General features: G+C 36.5%; 1 protein-coding gene across 1 annotated transcript; it reads left to right on the top strand.

The window, feature by feature from the left end:
• The first annotated feature begins 69 nt into the window (after positions 1 to 69).
• LOC139962432 (2-Hydroxyacid oxidase 2-like) lies at positions 70 to 16177 on the top strand. The gene is made up of 10 exons (XM_071962368.1): positions 70 to 194; positions 6198 to 6300; positions 7731 to 7939; positions 8373 to 8524; positions 9821 to 10091; positions 11122 to 11306; positions 12632 to 12723; positions 13307 to 13468; positions 14694 to 14763; positions 15310 to 16177. Exons 2-10 carry the CDS (start codon positions 6208 to 6210, stop codon positions 15378 to 15380), a joined length of 1305 nt encoding a protein of 434 aa, XP_071818469.1. The 5' UTR covers positions 70 to 194; positions 6198 to 6207; the 3' UTR covers positions 15381 to 16177.
• Positions 16178 to 17379: the final 1202 nt, after the last annotated feature.

Raw genomic sequence — 17379 nt, 5'->3', positions numbered from 1 at the left:
TGAACAACCCTCTGCCTAGGATAAGGAGGCTCTCTGCCAATGTGACGTACCAAACACAAACAATCAAACGGCGCCATTTTGAATTCCCTTGCCCTGGATACTTTCAAGGGATGTCTTTTTCTCCAATCTAAGTTGTGTTGGATTCTATTTGTCAATCGGGATGATCGACTGATCTTTTACTTCGCCGGTCCGTGGTAAGTATAGGGACAGAAAGGCCGGGACCGATGGGGGAAGGAAGGGAACAGATGAAGAAGGTTAACCGTGAGTACACTTTTTCTATACTAAATGTCCCCGATCGTCTTACTAACACTGCAAGAAGTCACACTCGAATAATTGTATTGACGTACATTAAGACTACATTTGAGACCTATTTAAATAATTTATTCAACGGATACGAAACAAAGCTTAATGAATTACAATTCCAACGTAATTATAAATAATTATTGTAATTCCACCTAAATACGTATGGGCAAGATAAGCCATTTAATTCTATCGATAAAAAAAATCTGTGTTTAAAACTCGGACTAATTAAAAAAAATGTAAACAATTTTTTAAGTATATAACTAATTACAAATGTTAAATTAAACAAAGTTAATCAATGCAAAACGTGCACAAACCATTACAAATCCCCATAACTTATCTTGCGGATAAGTGGATCAACTTAAAACCAGCGATTGTAAGACATCTGACATTTCGTTCTCCTTTAAGAGAGAACAAATATTTAGCGGATGCATCTACACCTTGATTGAAATCTTTCCACGTTCTTTAAATTTGAAGACCATGAAAGTATTCATTATTTCCTTTGCCTCGTAGCTCACTTGGAGAAAAGAACAAATTTAGGGCTTTGCTGTACACCACTGTTTAAATTTGTTTTTTTTTTTACTGTAAAGAATTTTTTTTTCGGGGGGGGGGGGGACATTATTATGTAGCTGAAGGCGCTACTATGACATTACACTTAAATTTTAAGTTCAGTAATAAAAATTTTGTTTTTAAATATCTATTTCATTATAAAGACCTATAGTTTTCAGCGAAACGGTATATATATATATTCATAGATACATCTGCTATGTTAGTGTTGTAGGCCACAGATATTCATAGATCAAGCTGTTATGTTAGTGTTGTAGGCCACAGATATTCATAGATACAGCTGTTATGTTAGTGTTATAGGCCACATATATTCATAGATATAGCTGTTATGTTAGTGTTATAGGCCACAGATATTCATAGAAACAGCTGTTATGTTAGTGTTATAGGCCACAGATATTCATAGATCAAGCTGTTGTGTTAGTGTTATAGGCCACAGATATTCATAGAAACAGCTGTTATGTTAGTGTTGTAGGCCACAGATATTCATAGATACAGCTGTTATGTTAGTGTTGTAGGCCACATATATTCATAGATACAGCTGTTATGTTAGTGTTGTAGGCCACAGATATTCATAGATACAGCTGTTATGTTAGTGTTGTAGGCCACAGATATTCATAGATACAGCTGTTATGTTAGTGTTATAGGCCACAGATATTCATAGATACAGCTGTTATATGTTAGTGTTATAGGCCAAATATATTCATAGATATAGCTGTTATGTTGTTGTAGGCCACATATATGTTTTAGATGTATATGTTATGGTAGTGTTGTAGGCCACAGATGTTCATAGATATATTTGTTATGTTAGTGTTGTAGGCCACAGATATTTTTAGATGTATATGTTTTGTTATGTTAGTGTTGTAGGCAACAGATGCTCATTGATATATCTGCTATGTTAGTGAGTGTTGCAGGCCACAGATATTTAAAGATTCATATGTTATGTTAGTGTTTTTGGCCACTGATATTCATAAATACATGTCTTATATTTGGCTAGGTGTTAAAGGCCACATATTCATAGATATATCTGAAATATATATCTTGTAGGCTACCAATATTCATAGATAAAAAGTTAGTGAATAAAGCAATAGATATTCATCAATAAGTTAGCTAGGTAATTGTTGTAAGCAACAGATATTCAATACATTAATCTGCTATAAAGGCCAAACATATTCATAGATAAATCCATTAAGTATGTGATGTAAGCCACAGATAAGTAAATTAGCTGTGTGCGTATTCTAAGCCATTAATATTGATAGATTAATCTGCTATTTAGGCCTGATACATATTCATAGATAAATATGATTCGTATTCTAAGCCACAGATATTTATACATTAATCTGTTATTTAGGCCATACATATTCATGGATAATTATGATTGGTATGTATTCTAATTCACAGATATTCATAGATAAATCAATAATGTATAGTGGGGTTAGCCACAGATATTCATAAGTAAGCTTAACTATGTAAATATATTCATAGACTAATCCTATTTGTAGGTATCCTAAGCCACAGATATTCATAGATTAATCTGCTATGTAAGCCATACATATTCATAGATAAATATGATTGGTATGTATTTCAAGTCACAGATATTCATAAATCCATTATGTAAAGTGGTGTAAGCCACAGATATTCATAAGTACGTTTAACTATTCGTCAGTATTCTAAGCCACAGATATTCATAGATTAATCCTATTTGTAAGTATTCTAAGCCAAAGATATTCATCGATTAATCTGCTATGTAAGCCATACATATTAATAGATAATATATGATTCGTATGTATTCTAAGTCACATATATTCATCAATACATAATGTAAAGTGGTGTAAGCTACAAATATTCATAAGTATGTTTAACTATTCCTAAGTACTCTTAGCCACAGACATTCATAGATTAATCTGCTATGTAGGTCATTCATAGTATTCTAAGCCACAAATAGTCATAGATAAATCTGTTATTTAGACCATACATATTCATAGATAAATATGATTGGTATGTATGCTAATTCACAGATATTCATAGATAGATCCATAACGTAAAGTGGTGTAAGCCACAGATATTCATAAGTAATTTAACTATTCTTCAGGTTTCTAAGCCACAGATATTCATAGATTAATCCTATTTGTAGGTATCCTAAGACACAGATATTCATAGATTAATCTGCTATGTAAGCCATACATATTCATAGATAAATATGATTTGTATGTATTCTAAGTCACAGATATTCATAAATCCATAACGTAAAGTGGTGTAAGCCACATATATGCATAAGTTAAACTATGTTAGTTTTGTAAATATTTATAAATTTATCCTATTTGTAAATTTCGAAGCCACAGATATGCATAGATTAATCTGTTATTTAGACCATACATATTCATAGATAAATATGATTTGTATGTATGCTAAGTCACAGATATTCATAAATCCATTATGTTAAGTGGTGTAAGCCACAGATATTCATAAGCAATTTAACTATTCGTCAGTATTCTAAGCCACAGATATTCATAGATTTATCTGTTATTTAGGCCATAAATATTGATAGATAAATATGTTATGTAATCTAAGTGACAGATATTCATAGATAAATCCACAATGTAAAGTGGTGTAAGCCACAAATATCCATAAGTACAGATATTCATAGATTAATCTGCTATGTAGGTCATACATTGTATTCTAAGCTATAAATAGTCATAGATAAATCCATTATGTAAGTGATGTATGTCACAGTGATTCACAGATATTCATAAATAAGTGAATTATTTTAGTTTCTAAGCTGCAGATATTCATAGATCATTCTGCTATGTAAGCCATATTTATAGATTTATCCTATTCGGAAGTATTCTAAGACACTGGTATTCATAGAATAACCTGTTATTTAAGCCATACATATTCATAGATAAATATATGATACGTATGTATTCTAATTCTGTCGTCTGACTGTTGTCTGACTGTCGTCTGATTGTGGTCTGATTGTCTGGGTGCTTGCATGTCTGATTATCTGATTGTCTGCGCGTCTGATTGTCTGTGCGTCCGATTGTCTGCGCGTCTGATTGTCTGCGCGTCCGATTGTCTGCGCGTCTGATTGTCTGAATGTGTGATCGTCTGCGTGTCTGCGTGTTTGATTGTATGCGTGTCTCATTGAATGGTGGGGTAACTGTCTGTGTGTCTGCTTTTTTGAATGTATGTGCGTTTTATTGTCTGACTGTCTGATTTTCTGCGCTTCTGAATATCTGCGGGTCTGATTGCCTGGGTGCCTGCGTGTCTGGGTGTCTGATTATCTGCGCGTTGAATTGTCTGCGTGTCTGATTTTCGGCGCGTCTGATCGTCTGATTGTTTGCGTGTCTGATTGTATGCGTGTCTACTTGTATGCGTGTCTGTTTGTCTGCATGTTTTACTATCTGTTTGTATCATTGTCAGACTGCCTACTGACTGGCTATTGACTGGCTTCTGATTGTCGTCTGAATGGCTTCTGTTTGTCGTCTGCTTGTCGTATGAATGGCTTCTGAATGGATTCTGATTGTCGTCTGATTGTCGTCTGACTTTCGTCTGACTGTCGTCTGATTGAACTATCATACACGCAGCCAATCAGATGCGCCAATTGGCAACCAATCGGAAACCAAATCAGACGACAATCGGACGACAATCGGACGACAATCGGACGACAATCGGACGACAATCGGACGACAATCAGACGACAATCAGACGACGGGCAGACGACGGGCAGACGACGGGCAGACGACAAGCAGACGACACTCGGAAACCATGCAAGCCAATCAGACGACAATCAGTAGCCAATCAGAAACCAAGCAAGCCAACCAAACGACAATCAGTCGACAATCAGAAGCCAGTCAGTAGCCAGACAGTAGCCAGTCAGACAATGATACAAACAGACAATCAGAAATGCATACAAGCAGACACGCATACAATCAAACACGCAGACTATTATACACGCAAACAATCAGACGATCAGACAATCAGAAGCGCAGACGGACGCGCACACAATAAGAGGCGCAGACAAGCAGACACGCAGACAATCAGACGCTCCGACAATCAGACAATCAAACACGCGGACAATCAGATCACCATGCAATGAGACACGCAGACAATCAGGCACACAGACACGCCGACAATCAGACACGCAGATAATCAGACGCGCCAACGATCAGACACGCAGACAATAAACGCGCAGACAATCAGACACGTAGATAAATTAACGTGCAGGCAATCAAACACGCAGACACGCAAGCACCGAGACAATCAGACCCGCAGACAATCATACAATCAGAAGAGCAGACAATCAGAAAATCAGACAGAAAATCAAACGCACAGACAATCAGAAACACAGACACACAGACAATCAATCACGCAGACAATCAGACATTCAGACAATCGGACGCATGGACAATCGGACGTGCAGACAATCAGACACGCAAGCACCCAGACAATCAGACCCGCAGACAATCAAACAATCAGACCCGCAGACAATCAGAAAATCAGAGTCAGAAAATCAGACAGTCAGACAATCAAGCGCACAGACAATCAGAAAAGCAGACACGCGGACAATTACCCCACCATTCAATGAGACACGCATACAATCAAACACACAGACACGCAGACGATCAGACAATCAGACGCGCAGACAATCGGACGCGCAGACAATCAGATAATCAGACGCGCCGACAATCAGACACGCAGACAATTAAACGCTCAGACAATCAGACACATAGATAAGCAACGCATAGACAATCAGACACGCAAGCACCTAGATTGGCTGCGTGTATTATGGTATGCGTGTCTACTTGTAGGCTATGCGTGTCTGTTTGTCTGCATGTTTTACTATCTGTTTGTATCATTGTCTGACTGCCTACTGACTGGCTACTGATCTGGCTTCTGATTGTCGTCTGAATGGCTTCTGTTTGTCGTCTGATTGTCGCCTGATTGTCGTCTGATTGTCGTCTGATTGGCGTCTGATTGGCGTCTGATTTGCTTCTGATTAGCTGCGTGTATGCGTGTCTGTTTGGAACATCCGAAATGTAGCCTTACCTATTTAGAAGGTATCAATGGAACTAACTCCTTGCCATGTCCTATAACTCAAACACTTGCGTTCTAAACTTCCCTTATTAACTCCGTTCCTCACTTACCAGTCTCCCCTTGCAACCTTTGGCACCTAATTCTACCGTGCCTAGAATGACCTGCTAACCTTTAACACTGTGCGCCCTCTATAAACGGCTCCTCTGGTCAATGCCCTTCCTCCTCATTCTACCATCCAAAGTGCCATCAATATCACCCAAACACTTCCCTTCTCTTCATCTTCTTTCTTCTTTTAGGACTCGCTATATGGTTTTCGTGCATTTTCTGTTGTTGCACCTGCCCTTTGGAATGAACTCCCGATCCGTGATTCTCCCCACACTTGAAATTTTCAAAACACAGGTTAATCGTTTACTTTTTCTTCTCATTGTTTGTTCACTTTGTTCCTATTTTCCTTGGTTAAGCGCTTAGAAACTTTTGTATTAGGTGCTATATAAATGTTAAATACTTATTATTATTCATCAGTTGAAACTTTGATATATGCCCTGGGGTTGTCCGGCCAACGATTACGACACATCACTGCAGCGATATAGGGCACAAAAAGGCATTATCCAAAAGTGGTATTAGAAATTCAATAACTCCACCCCTTGGTCGCGTTTGGATTATAATGTAGCAGAGACATCTCTTGTAACTTATAAGGGCATAGCGCCACCATTTTAGCTTGTCATTTTGGGTATTCCCTGAGCTGGTCACTGATTGCGAAGTCAACGCAGCTTGCCTTCTGCAGGTTTTATTGTTCTTGCAAACAGCAAAAGTTAACTGAGAAAAAACATCAATATTGTTGAGAGAAAATTCATCATCTTGTAGGGAATGTAGGCTATTTTTTAATTCCTATATGCATATATTCGGACAATCTGATTGCACGCTTGAGCGGCCGACTATGAACGGTAGGTCGAGGGGAGGGGATAGGGTGAGAGGGGTCGGTCGTCTAAAAACGTTTGAGAACCACTGCTCTAAACCATTTATGACTTATAAAACAGTACTGCAGTTCGCCTATTAAAATTAGAATTAGACGTTAAACGTTATTACACGAAATGAGTTGTCCATTTAAGAAACTAGTAAAATCGATTCTGGCGGATCGATATAGACTCTATTAGGAGTATGCCACCTTATCTCTCTATATATATGCACTCGAATTCACATTCATGTATAATATTGTTTACTTTGCTGATGCACTGATAGTGATAGACGCTAGGCTTACGTATATCTCGCGAGATGGCACAATTATAGTTGCAACACAAGAATTGTCGTGCTGGTAGTCTGTAACTCTATCAGTAAACTCTATGGGTGCTCCTTGAATCACTGTGAAATAGAGCGATACGAGAAGGTCTGTACTTTTCAGATAACTAGGCTCATGTATATACCTTGTATAGTAACCATTTCTGTGTTATGAGAGTGCCGTGCAAGTTCAGTATAGATTGTTTTTCTATTTGACCTTGTTAGCTTTTTGGATACCGTACTGCGGTGAGACCATTGTTGTCTACAACGCTATATAGTAATAGGCATACTATGTACTGTATGTCTGTTTGGTTTTGCTCTGTGTGTATAGGCTACATGTATTTATATCAATTTTCATTCCAGTCCGCCCCTGTATGAATGCAATTGACCTTTTTCTAAGGCAGGGTTTTCTTTATATAGTAAATAATAATTGTTACAGACAGACCATGTACCAAGTCTCTGGAATATACCAAAACCGAATTGAGACAGACCTGTTTGTTTCCATTGAATTCTCAGGTTATAAGTAATGATCCGTTTATTCATTGAATTCTCAGGTAATAACTAATGATCCGTTTATTCCATCACATAACGCTCATCACCAAGGCACAAAGATGACCACATCCTCTGGAGCTAATTCTGTTGCTGAGATGGAACGCTTAGCTAAGGAAAAAGTAGACAAGAAGTCGCCAATCTTTTGGTCATTCATAAATTTAGGTACAGGAGACAGGCAGACTTTCGAAGAAAGCTTGCGAGCCTTCAAAAGGTAAAGATGTGACAGATTTTATTACTTTTTAATGTTTTTTTTTTGAGCCATTTTTATGTTTCTGTTAACATTTGTAGCCTCGGTCGGTGAAAGATGTATCATGTAACAGTTATATTTCAGAAGCTTTTACATCTACTGTACTTATACATGTACGAAATGGAAGACACCTTATGAAATGTAATTGATAGCAAGGATTGCTGTACAGTAACCGCATTTATTTCAATTTTTAGCCTTCATTTTGTCGGTTGTCCAATCAGAAATGTGACAACCACTACCATGATCACTCGGTCAAACAAGTTCAAGGGTTTAAGGTGCGGGATGACGTGACTGGATCAATATATTAGTTTTCGTGACAGGGACATACCACATGTAACCTTTCTTTAACATAAATTTTGACAGCCAGGCTAGTTAATATCATCCATTGATTTTGCAGATATCGCTTCCAGCCGCGTATTCTTTCCGCTAAACGACAAAGGAGCACATTCACTACAGTACTTGGTCAGCCAATAGCCATACCAATAGGTATCTCACCAGCCGCCGGATACAGCTTCCTACATGCAGATGGTGATGCGAACGCTGGTCGAGGTAATGGTCGAGTTAGAACATACTTAACCCATAAACTGACTGGGAAAGTACATACATTACAGATTTGGAAAGATCTGCCTGGGTATCATATTGTTCGTTAGTTCTCTTTGCATGTTTGTGCCGATCGTGAACAACTCTGTATAGCGATATAATAGCCAGATAGACTTTCTTCAATCAGTTTATATTTATCAGACGAATCGCGTTAAGTTTCAGAATATTTTATTTCATGTCGAAAGTAAAAAGGATCTTTGTGATGGTGAGTCTGCGTGTGTGTTTGTGTGACGTCTTGGCTAGTTAACTGCAAAGGTACATGACGGTCTTACTGCATAGGCTACTATTGCTTTCTGTGACCTTCATTTGAGGTCACCAAAGGTCAACATCTGATTTAAACCATTCAAACCCGATAACCTCAAGAGTGTAGTGTAGATGAAATTCATACTTCAACTCTGTGTGGATTTAACAGTCTTGTCGTTTCATATGGAGGTCAAGAGTCATTAAGGTTTATAAGATGTCAAAAGTATGAAAACATTGTAAACATGATGACTACAAAACTGAAACTGCGATGTGCTTTATTCTGGGTGTGTGGATTGGGATGAATGATCGCTAGAATCTTATTGTTTCCGGTATAGGTCAAAGGTGATTTCAAGTCAAAGGGTCAAAGAGACCCTTGTAATCACAATACCTCCAAATGCAAAGTTGAGAGAACTCCATACAAGGTATGAAGATTTACCATACTTTAACAAGTTTAAGAACCTTGTGAACACAGTTTACATTAAATGTTCTCAAATTCGGCAAAGGAATCACTTAGCTTTTGGGCTTTCTGGCTTAATTCTCTTCTCAAAGAAAGTAAACATGAACATTAACATGTATATATATATATATATATATATATGTGTATATATGTGTGTATATATATGTATATGTATATATATATGTATATATATGTATATATGTATGTATATGTATATATGTATATGTATATATATCTCAATAAATATAACAGTGTTTTTGCTAGGGTCTGAAGAAAATGAGGACTCGATTTTCCCCAAACATTTGCCTGAAGCCACACGGAAGGTATTCATTTCAAAACATTACAGAGAAGTGACGGAGGGTGATTGCAATGAAATCAATATTGGAGAGAACGTATAAAGATATCATGTCTTGTTATGTCAAGGTATAATTTAACTCAAATACGCTACATATCAAATGGAGTCTAGATATAACGTTCGTTCTGAACACATTATTGTATCAATTTTGTTCTTTTTCTTTTCCTGTTTTTGGCCTCTAACTGAGCAGCGGCAGCAAGAGCAGGAACCGTGAAAATATTAACTTCTGTAGGAGACTTGCCTATTGAAGATTTTGCTGCAATGGTACCTGAAGATGGTCTTTATTGGGCACAAACTTATCTATTTAAAGACAGACGGAATACATTACACATTGTCAGAAACGCTGAGAGGCTCGGGTTCAAGGCTATTGTGGTTACGGTTGATTCTCCAGTAGAACACAAGGCATCTGGTTCAAATCAGAACATAGAAGACGGTTTCAAGAATATTCATTTGAAGACACCGTAAGCATATTGCCATGTTTTCCCTTGCTGACTGATTCAGATGTTTCAAAGTGATTTTATATGATTTAAATGGATCGCCACCAAATTAAAGCCTAGATTGCTAACTTTCTTTGCTCTGTTACATTGTTTATAACTATCCCAGTCAGTTTTTCATTCTTCAATTACTGAATGCAACTCCATATTATATAAATATAATTCTTAAATTTTAAAATTTCAACATTACAATAGTCCTCATATTCTGCAAATCATGAACAAATATATTGACTAGAATTATCCGCGACAGCGCCATTCCTTCCTATCAGAAGCATGCTGTATCTGCATCTGTTCCAGAAACATGGAATCCCACTTCCGTGTGTGAATTTTGACCAATTTACCTTTGTTTTATCGGTTTAAATTGCATGCAAAAAAACCCATTTTACTCCTTTACAAAATGCAAGCCATTACTTCACCTGGTGATGAGAATCAGTGTGCTTATAACAATCCTGTCTCCTGTGTAGTCGCAATACATTAACTTGTTCATAATATTTTTTCTCAGGTCTAAACAGAGGAAAGACAACAGTGTCTTAAGCATTTGTTACTGGACTTTTCAAGTCTTTGTTTCAAGACTATATAATACAAAACCTTTGTGATTTTATTGACAAAGCATGGCTTCGTCACTTGCTGACAAGTACCTCTAAGGCGGGACAAGGCTAACAAGACTTACATGATTAAGTAGTTTTAGAAAAATACTCCTTTTTAGAAACTCATTTATGTACAGAGCTACTCTTTCCTTCAATTTTTGAGTATAAGAGCTTTTCTTTATAATCGTTCTACTCATTCTGGCATTGTTGATGTCGATTATAATCGTAACCAATGAAGTCATGATGGCGTCACCAAAGGTCAACAACTGAAAACCTGGTAAACACAAGATCTCATGATAGGAAGTGTGAATACTTGTTATACTTGGCATATGTATTCATCATATTTAGTAGAAGACCTGTATTGTTTTTGGTGGAGGTCGATGTATTACTGAATTGTCTTTCCCTTCCAGTGCTGCCAATATCAGATACATCGGTGGTAAGAAGAGAGATTTTGCTCAGCAGCATTCAATACCTGAACTTTGGAAATCAGATCAACTGGCCCATAAAGAAACATTTTGTTTCGGAGATTGGGATGAATTAGCCTGGTTGAAAAGCGAGACTAAGTTACCGATTGTTCTGAAAGGAGTACTAACAGGTACGGATCTGGTAAAATATGACTAAAATGATTTATTCCATAGATATAATTCTAGTTCAGATTGGGATGACTTAGCATGCATCAAAAAGCGAGACTTAAGTTACCCACTATTCTTTAAGGAGTACTAATATATAAAATATCACTAAACTGATATATATTTTTATAGATTTAATTATCACTGATTCTGACATTATGATTTAATAAATGAATGGATGATATTTATGTTGTAGCCATGTTTGAGAAATAACCCTTTAAATATGTAATGCTTATTAAGTAAAGTTGCTGACTCTCCAGTAAAATAGAGTACTATGGCATTATGTAACATGTTTAAGATAAATCACATATTTTAAAGAACTAGTATCATTGAATGTCATGGCTACTCTGTTCCTTTCATGAAGATTAAATAATAAATTTTGATTTCATTATTACAATTTATGAAACAATATATTGACAACATTACAAATGATGAAGTTATGTACATTGACATGCAGCTATACCCACTGTAACTTAGGTCTGATGAAGTTATGTACATTGACATGCAGCTATTCCCACTGTAACTTAGGTCTGATGAAGTTATGTACATTGACACGCAGCTATTCCCACTGTATCTTGGGTCTGATGAAGTTATGTACATTGACATGCAGCTATTCCCACTGTATCTTGGGTCTAATGAAGTTATGTACATTGACATGCAGCTATTCCCACTGTATCTTGTGTCTGATGAAGTTATGTACATTGACATGCAGCTATTCCCACTGTATCTTGGGTTTGATGAAGTTATGTACATTGACATGCAGCTATTCCCACTGTATCTTGGGTCTGATGAAGTTATGTACATTGACATGCAGCTCTTCCCATTGTATCTTAGGTCTGATGAAGTTATGTACATTGACATGCAGCTATTCCACTGTATCTTGGGTCTGATGAAGTTATGTACATTGACATGCAGCTCTTCCCACTGTATCTTGGGTCTGATGAAGTTATGTACATTGACATGCAGCTATTCCACTGTATCTTGGGTCTGATGAAGTTATGTACATTGACATGCAGCTCTTCCCATTGTATCTTAGGTCTGATGAAGTTATGTACATTGACATGCAGCTCTTCCCACTGTATCTTGGGTCTGATGAAGTTATGTACATTGACATGCAGCTCTTCCCACTGTATCTTGGGTCTGATGAAGTTATGTACATTGACATGCAGCTCTTCCCACTGTAACTTAGGTCTGATGAAGTTATGTACATTGACATGCAGCTATTCCCACTGTATCTTAGGTCTGATGCGGATATATAAAGTCTATCTTTATTTTCTGTCTTTCATATCAGCTGATTCTGCACGCAAGGCAGCAGCTTTCGGTGTTGCTGGTATTCTTGTTTCTGCTCACGGAGGACGTCAGTTAGATGGATCTCCTGCACCAGTAAGGTTCATATATTTATCATAAGCATACATTTAGAAGCTTTAATCGATCAAGGAATAAACTTTGTACCAAACACTTGATTAGTCTAGTGAGCAGGATGTCTTTACCACACAGACATAACCATAGTCTAGTAACTACTGCAACATTCCTTCTGCGCGGTTTGAAGTGGTGTTCTCTTACCTCGTCTCCAATCAATTCATGCACTCCAATCTACTAAGCACATATTTTAACACTGCGCATTCCGAAAGCTTACAACTATATATCTTCAGTGTTAATTCCATCCGCTAGAATCTCTTTCATTTCTGAAGTTCTGAGGAGCTCGAAATAAATTCTTTATGAACACTGCACCGTGTTAAATTTTGGCCATGACGTGTTGCTTGAGGTTACCTCCTTTTCGTACAAGTCTTCCTTACGAGTGCCTTAGCTCTCACAGGTTCTCAACCAAATTTGTTTGCATAGAGAAAGCTTCACCGATTCACCAGATGTCGGAATAAGCCACTATGTCTCATATGTGCGAACAATTTCCTTGACAATAATCACCCATTCCATCATTTAATAAGGGACGTGTTCATACTTTACTTAGCTCGAGGCATTGCCAGAAATCGTTGATGCCCTGAAGGACACAAAGGTGGAAGTGTATATGGACGGAGGGATTCGGACCGGAAATGACGTTGTGAAAGCACTGGCTCTTGGTGCAAGAGCCGTTTTCATTGGACGTCCTGCCTTATACGGTTCAGCAGTCAATGTAAGTAAGAGCAAGAGTTAATTCATTGAAGTCATAATGTTGATGCATACATTGACACGGCAAATATAATCCGGCTGATTCAAAGATGCAGTAATAGTTTCTTGCAATTTTGCAAATATTGGACCAATGGCGTTTGCTCATTGCAATTGTGTTTATAATGTTGTTTTAATCTGTTTTCTCTGAGTTGTATGAGCATTTAAATTTAAGATTAAAAGTATTGCAAAATAGTTAATAATTATCGAAATTCATGGTTCAATATCCGTTTCAGATTATTTTTTCTTTAAATCATCTACTTATGGAGTGTTTTAATAATTTTTGAAGTTATCACTAGACACTTTCAGGTATTATTGAAAAGCATTTAACATGAAACTATTGTAATAAGTATTCAGATTTATTTGACAAATATATATCACCTTCTCTGAAAGTTTGAATTTCTAAGCTGACGTATCAGCGTTATTATATAGTCACTCTTCTCTGAACATGATAGACTCTTCGTTGCATAATGTGTTTAGTTTCTAGTTTGAGTGTAATTTAACAAATATATAAAACTATGTACAAACATGTAAATTGGCAGCTGAACAGCTTAAAATATTGCACGTTGGAAGATATCGACTTCATTATAATTATAGACAAACCTCTCCTGATATTTCTTCGACACCATGAATTGTGGTACCAGTGCATTGACATCCATCGGAACCTACGTAGTCAAATTGACGTATGTGTGTGTGTGTGTGTGAAGAACCAAATGTGTCATAGTTTTCATCCTTGACATATTAGGTTTGTCACGCTACATTCATACAAATCAGCCATTTTTTTTGTGTGTGTGTGCATATCATAAATATTAATCAATGAACATAAACTTCTTCATCGAATATCTCTAAAATAGTATGTCTAATTAGCTTCATACATATCTACTTCTAAAATACAATGTAAGTACAGTAGATAGATGCAATACATTCTTATAAGATCATAAAATTTGACATCATTAATATCCATGCATGTATCTGTTTTCATACGATGTCACTAAAAAGACTTTGTCAACATGATAACTGATTCCTGGTACAGTAACTTCCTTTATATGTTGACGCATTAGTCAAATAATCATTATCCCTCTTTTGGTGTGCACAAGTTCATGAATATTTATCATGTACGGCTTACCACTGTATGAATTTGTTTGGGCATCGGAACCACTAAACGTGTTCGTTTTCTGGTTAATTTTCATTAGGGAGAGGATGGTGTATATCAAGTACTAAAGATCTTAGAGAAAGAGTTGACAACTTGTATGTCTTTATGCGGTAAGTCCCTTTTTTAATAATTGATAGATTTCTATATGTTATCATCATTTTGCTTATAGCATGTCGTGCTACAAATACAACAGAACTTAAAGTGACTACTTATACGTAATTCAACATATTCCGGTGTTTTGATAGTGACTGAAGTTCACATAGAAATCTTAACGTTGACTATTGCCTTATGACTGAACATTTGCATTTACAGCTTAAATTATACCATGTTTATAGAACAAGCATGATAATAATAATAATAATAATAATATATAACACAACTTCAGAAAGCTATTTTTTAAGGTTCCTCTTACTAACACAGGGTCAACAGCAAGGTGTAAAAGTTTACCACGCCTTTACCCCCTCCACCAACACACCCTCACCTACACGGCAGTTTGCCTTAAAGTCCCTTGGGCCAAACCCTCTCCTTCATGAAATCCTTGATCTAATGACTATGGGACAAATCTGTTGAATTACGTCGATAGTTTCATCATCATTTGTTGAAACTTTTAATCTGTTCATTATTGAACAATGATTTATTCTTGTTTCCTAATTCAGGTTGTTCATCGTTGCAAGAATTAGACCGGTCGCTTGTTAAGCATGAATCTGAATTTCACTCAAAACTGTGATGACATTATGAACCACATCGCTCATGTCATATCTGACATTCCTTCAACAAGTATATACCTGAGATGTTAACTTTGAAATAATTCCAAAGGCGGAAAATAGTACAAATAGGAAAATGCTATGGTTCGGTGGAGTTGTTTGGAGATGCACCACCAAGTCGAATTTGTCAACAGATGTGTCGAGAATGCGAACAAATTTTGAGTAGTACAGTGACGTTTGTGCCTAGAATTCATGGTTGTGGGCAACTGTATGAGGCTGCACCGATAAAGTTTTTAACCGGACTTACAGAAGATTCAGACATGTTCACCCGTCGATATTCGATAGTAAATGCTTAATTAAAACATACACAAATAAATGTTATTACATGTCAATAAGAAACGGGTAAGAGAAGTTGCTTCCATTTGTCTGTCTGTGGCTCAGTAGTGCCTTGGCTTATTCCGTGTGATATGAATTATTCATAAAATAAAGTTAAATCCAAGCAGAAAGGTTATGTAATATTAATCTTGTGGTATCCTTTGCGATAATTCTTCCGCACATTTAGAAAGCAAACTCTCTATAGTTTGCCCTACCGGTTATATCCAGTATGTCTTTAAGTGATTTGATTTGTTGCTTCCTCATTTTCTAGGTCTCTCTCTCTCTCTATCAGTGGTTGAAGCAGCAATTCCTCATATTTTTAATATCACCTATTGTCATAACCGCCTTAACAATTCTTGATTGATCTTGTGCCACCATTATGTGCCAAGGACTCGACAATAGGAGACCACCAATTGTGGAGTAATCTCTCTAATATATTGTCAGAGTGTTTTGAAACAGGACAAAACTATAGAAATGTAACAGTGCCTTCATGCTCTGAGTCGACTATAATTAATCATTTTGTTGAGAAATGTTGATTTTACGAAATTTCATTCGATGATCAATTTATCTTTTGTTGCAAACTTTCAGTTGACAACATAATAATAATAAAAAATGAAGTGATTTTTCAAACTTGCAAATTTTTAAACTGATGCCTATTTTATGTGAGCGTTATTTCAGCAATTTCTTGCAAATTTTGGAATTGACGAGATTTATTATTACCAGCTATCAATTTATCAGTTTACTACAAATTGTTCAAATAATGACATTCTGATGTGACCATGTGTAACTTATGAATTGGATGCAATTGTTAATTTGATGACATTTTTTAATTTTGCAGCACAATGTTGAATTCAATGCTTATTAGATGTAAGTCAGTTGTGAATTTGTTGCAACTCATTAATGTAGATGATGAAACAATATATATATTTTTTTAATTGCCACTATATTTACAACAAGACCTAACCATGAGACCGTCATGGCAAGTGACCTTAAGGTTTCCATATGAAAACTCTCCAAATAAAGTTATTTTTTTCTAGTCAACAAAAACGAGGCCTATATTAGCTTTATTCCTGTTTTCCACGCATATCAACTGTCTCCTTTGAAGATAAAAACAACATTTACAGTCTGGCCCCTCGCTATCTTTAGAACTAGCTATGTGGTCATTGGGTTATATTCGTGTATCCACTACCCCCACCCCCTCCCCTAACCCCCAGATCATCTCGCTCAAAGCTGACTGGACAGTGGAGCAACACCATCTATTACATAACTACAGCAACTTTCCTGTGGTTATGTAATAAAGATGTCAGGTTTGATCCCTTCACAGTATACCATATACCTGAAGGAGTTTTATTTTGTGATTCAAAGTGATTGTGGAGCTAAATAAGGGTTGCATTTGTAAGTTTTGGAGCTATAGCTTACCCTCTTGGAACTCCATGAAATCCCACTTATTTGAGAGCATTTCAGATTCTCTTAAATTTGATGCACAAGTAGAGTACGGCGGATTGTGTGCACAATACGTTTTCCTTGATATTTGGTATAATTATTTTATTTTATCTTCTTTTACCTTTTGTGGTGAATTCCTCTACTCAAGTCAGACAAATCTTTGCAATCAAACATTTAATGTGTAAATAAAGTTTAACAGATGGT

The sequence above is a fragment of the Apostichopus japonicus genome, chromosome 21, assembly GCF_037975245.1.
Source record: "Apostichopus japonicus isolate 1M-3 chromosome 21, ASM3797524v1, whole genome shotgun sequence".
In the NCBI taxonomy this organism is placed as follows: domain Eukaryota; kingdom Metazoa; phylum Echinodermata; class Holothuroidea; order Aspidochirotida; family Stichopodidae; genus Apostichopus; species Apostichopus japonicus.
Note: the sequence above shows the minus strand (reverse complement) of the source record. Positions and strands in the feature narration are given on the sequence as shown.

What these genes read in the sequence shown, in the direction of transcription:
- LOC139962432 (XM_071962368.1), top strand. Translation starts at nt 6,208, where the DNA reads ATGGTTTTCGTGCATTTTCTGTTGTTGCACCTGCCCTTTGGAATGAAC. An exon ending in AGCTTGCGAGCCTTCAAAAG is followed by an intron (nt 7,940 to 8,372) that starts GTAAAGATGTGA and finishes TTGATTTTGCAG; the next exon opens with ATATCGCTTCCAGCCGCGTA. An exon ending in TGATGCGAACGCTGGTCGAG is followed by an intron (nt 8,525 to 9,820) that starts GTAATGGTCGAG and finishes CTAACTGAGCAG; the next exon opens with CGGCAGCAAGAGCAGGAACC.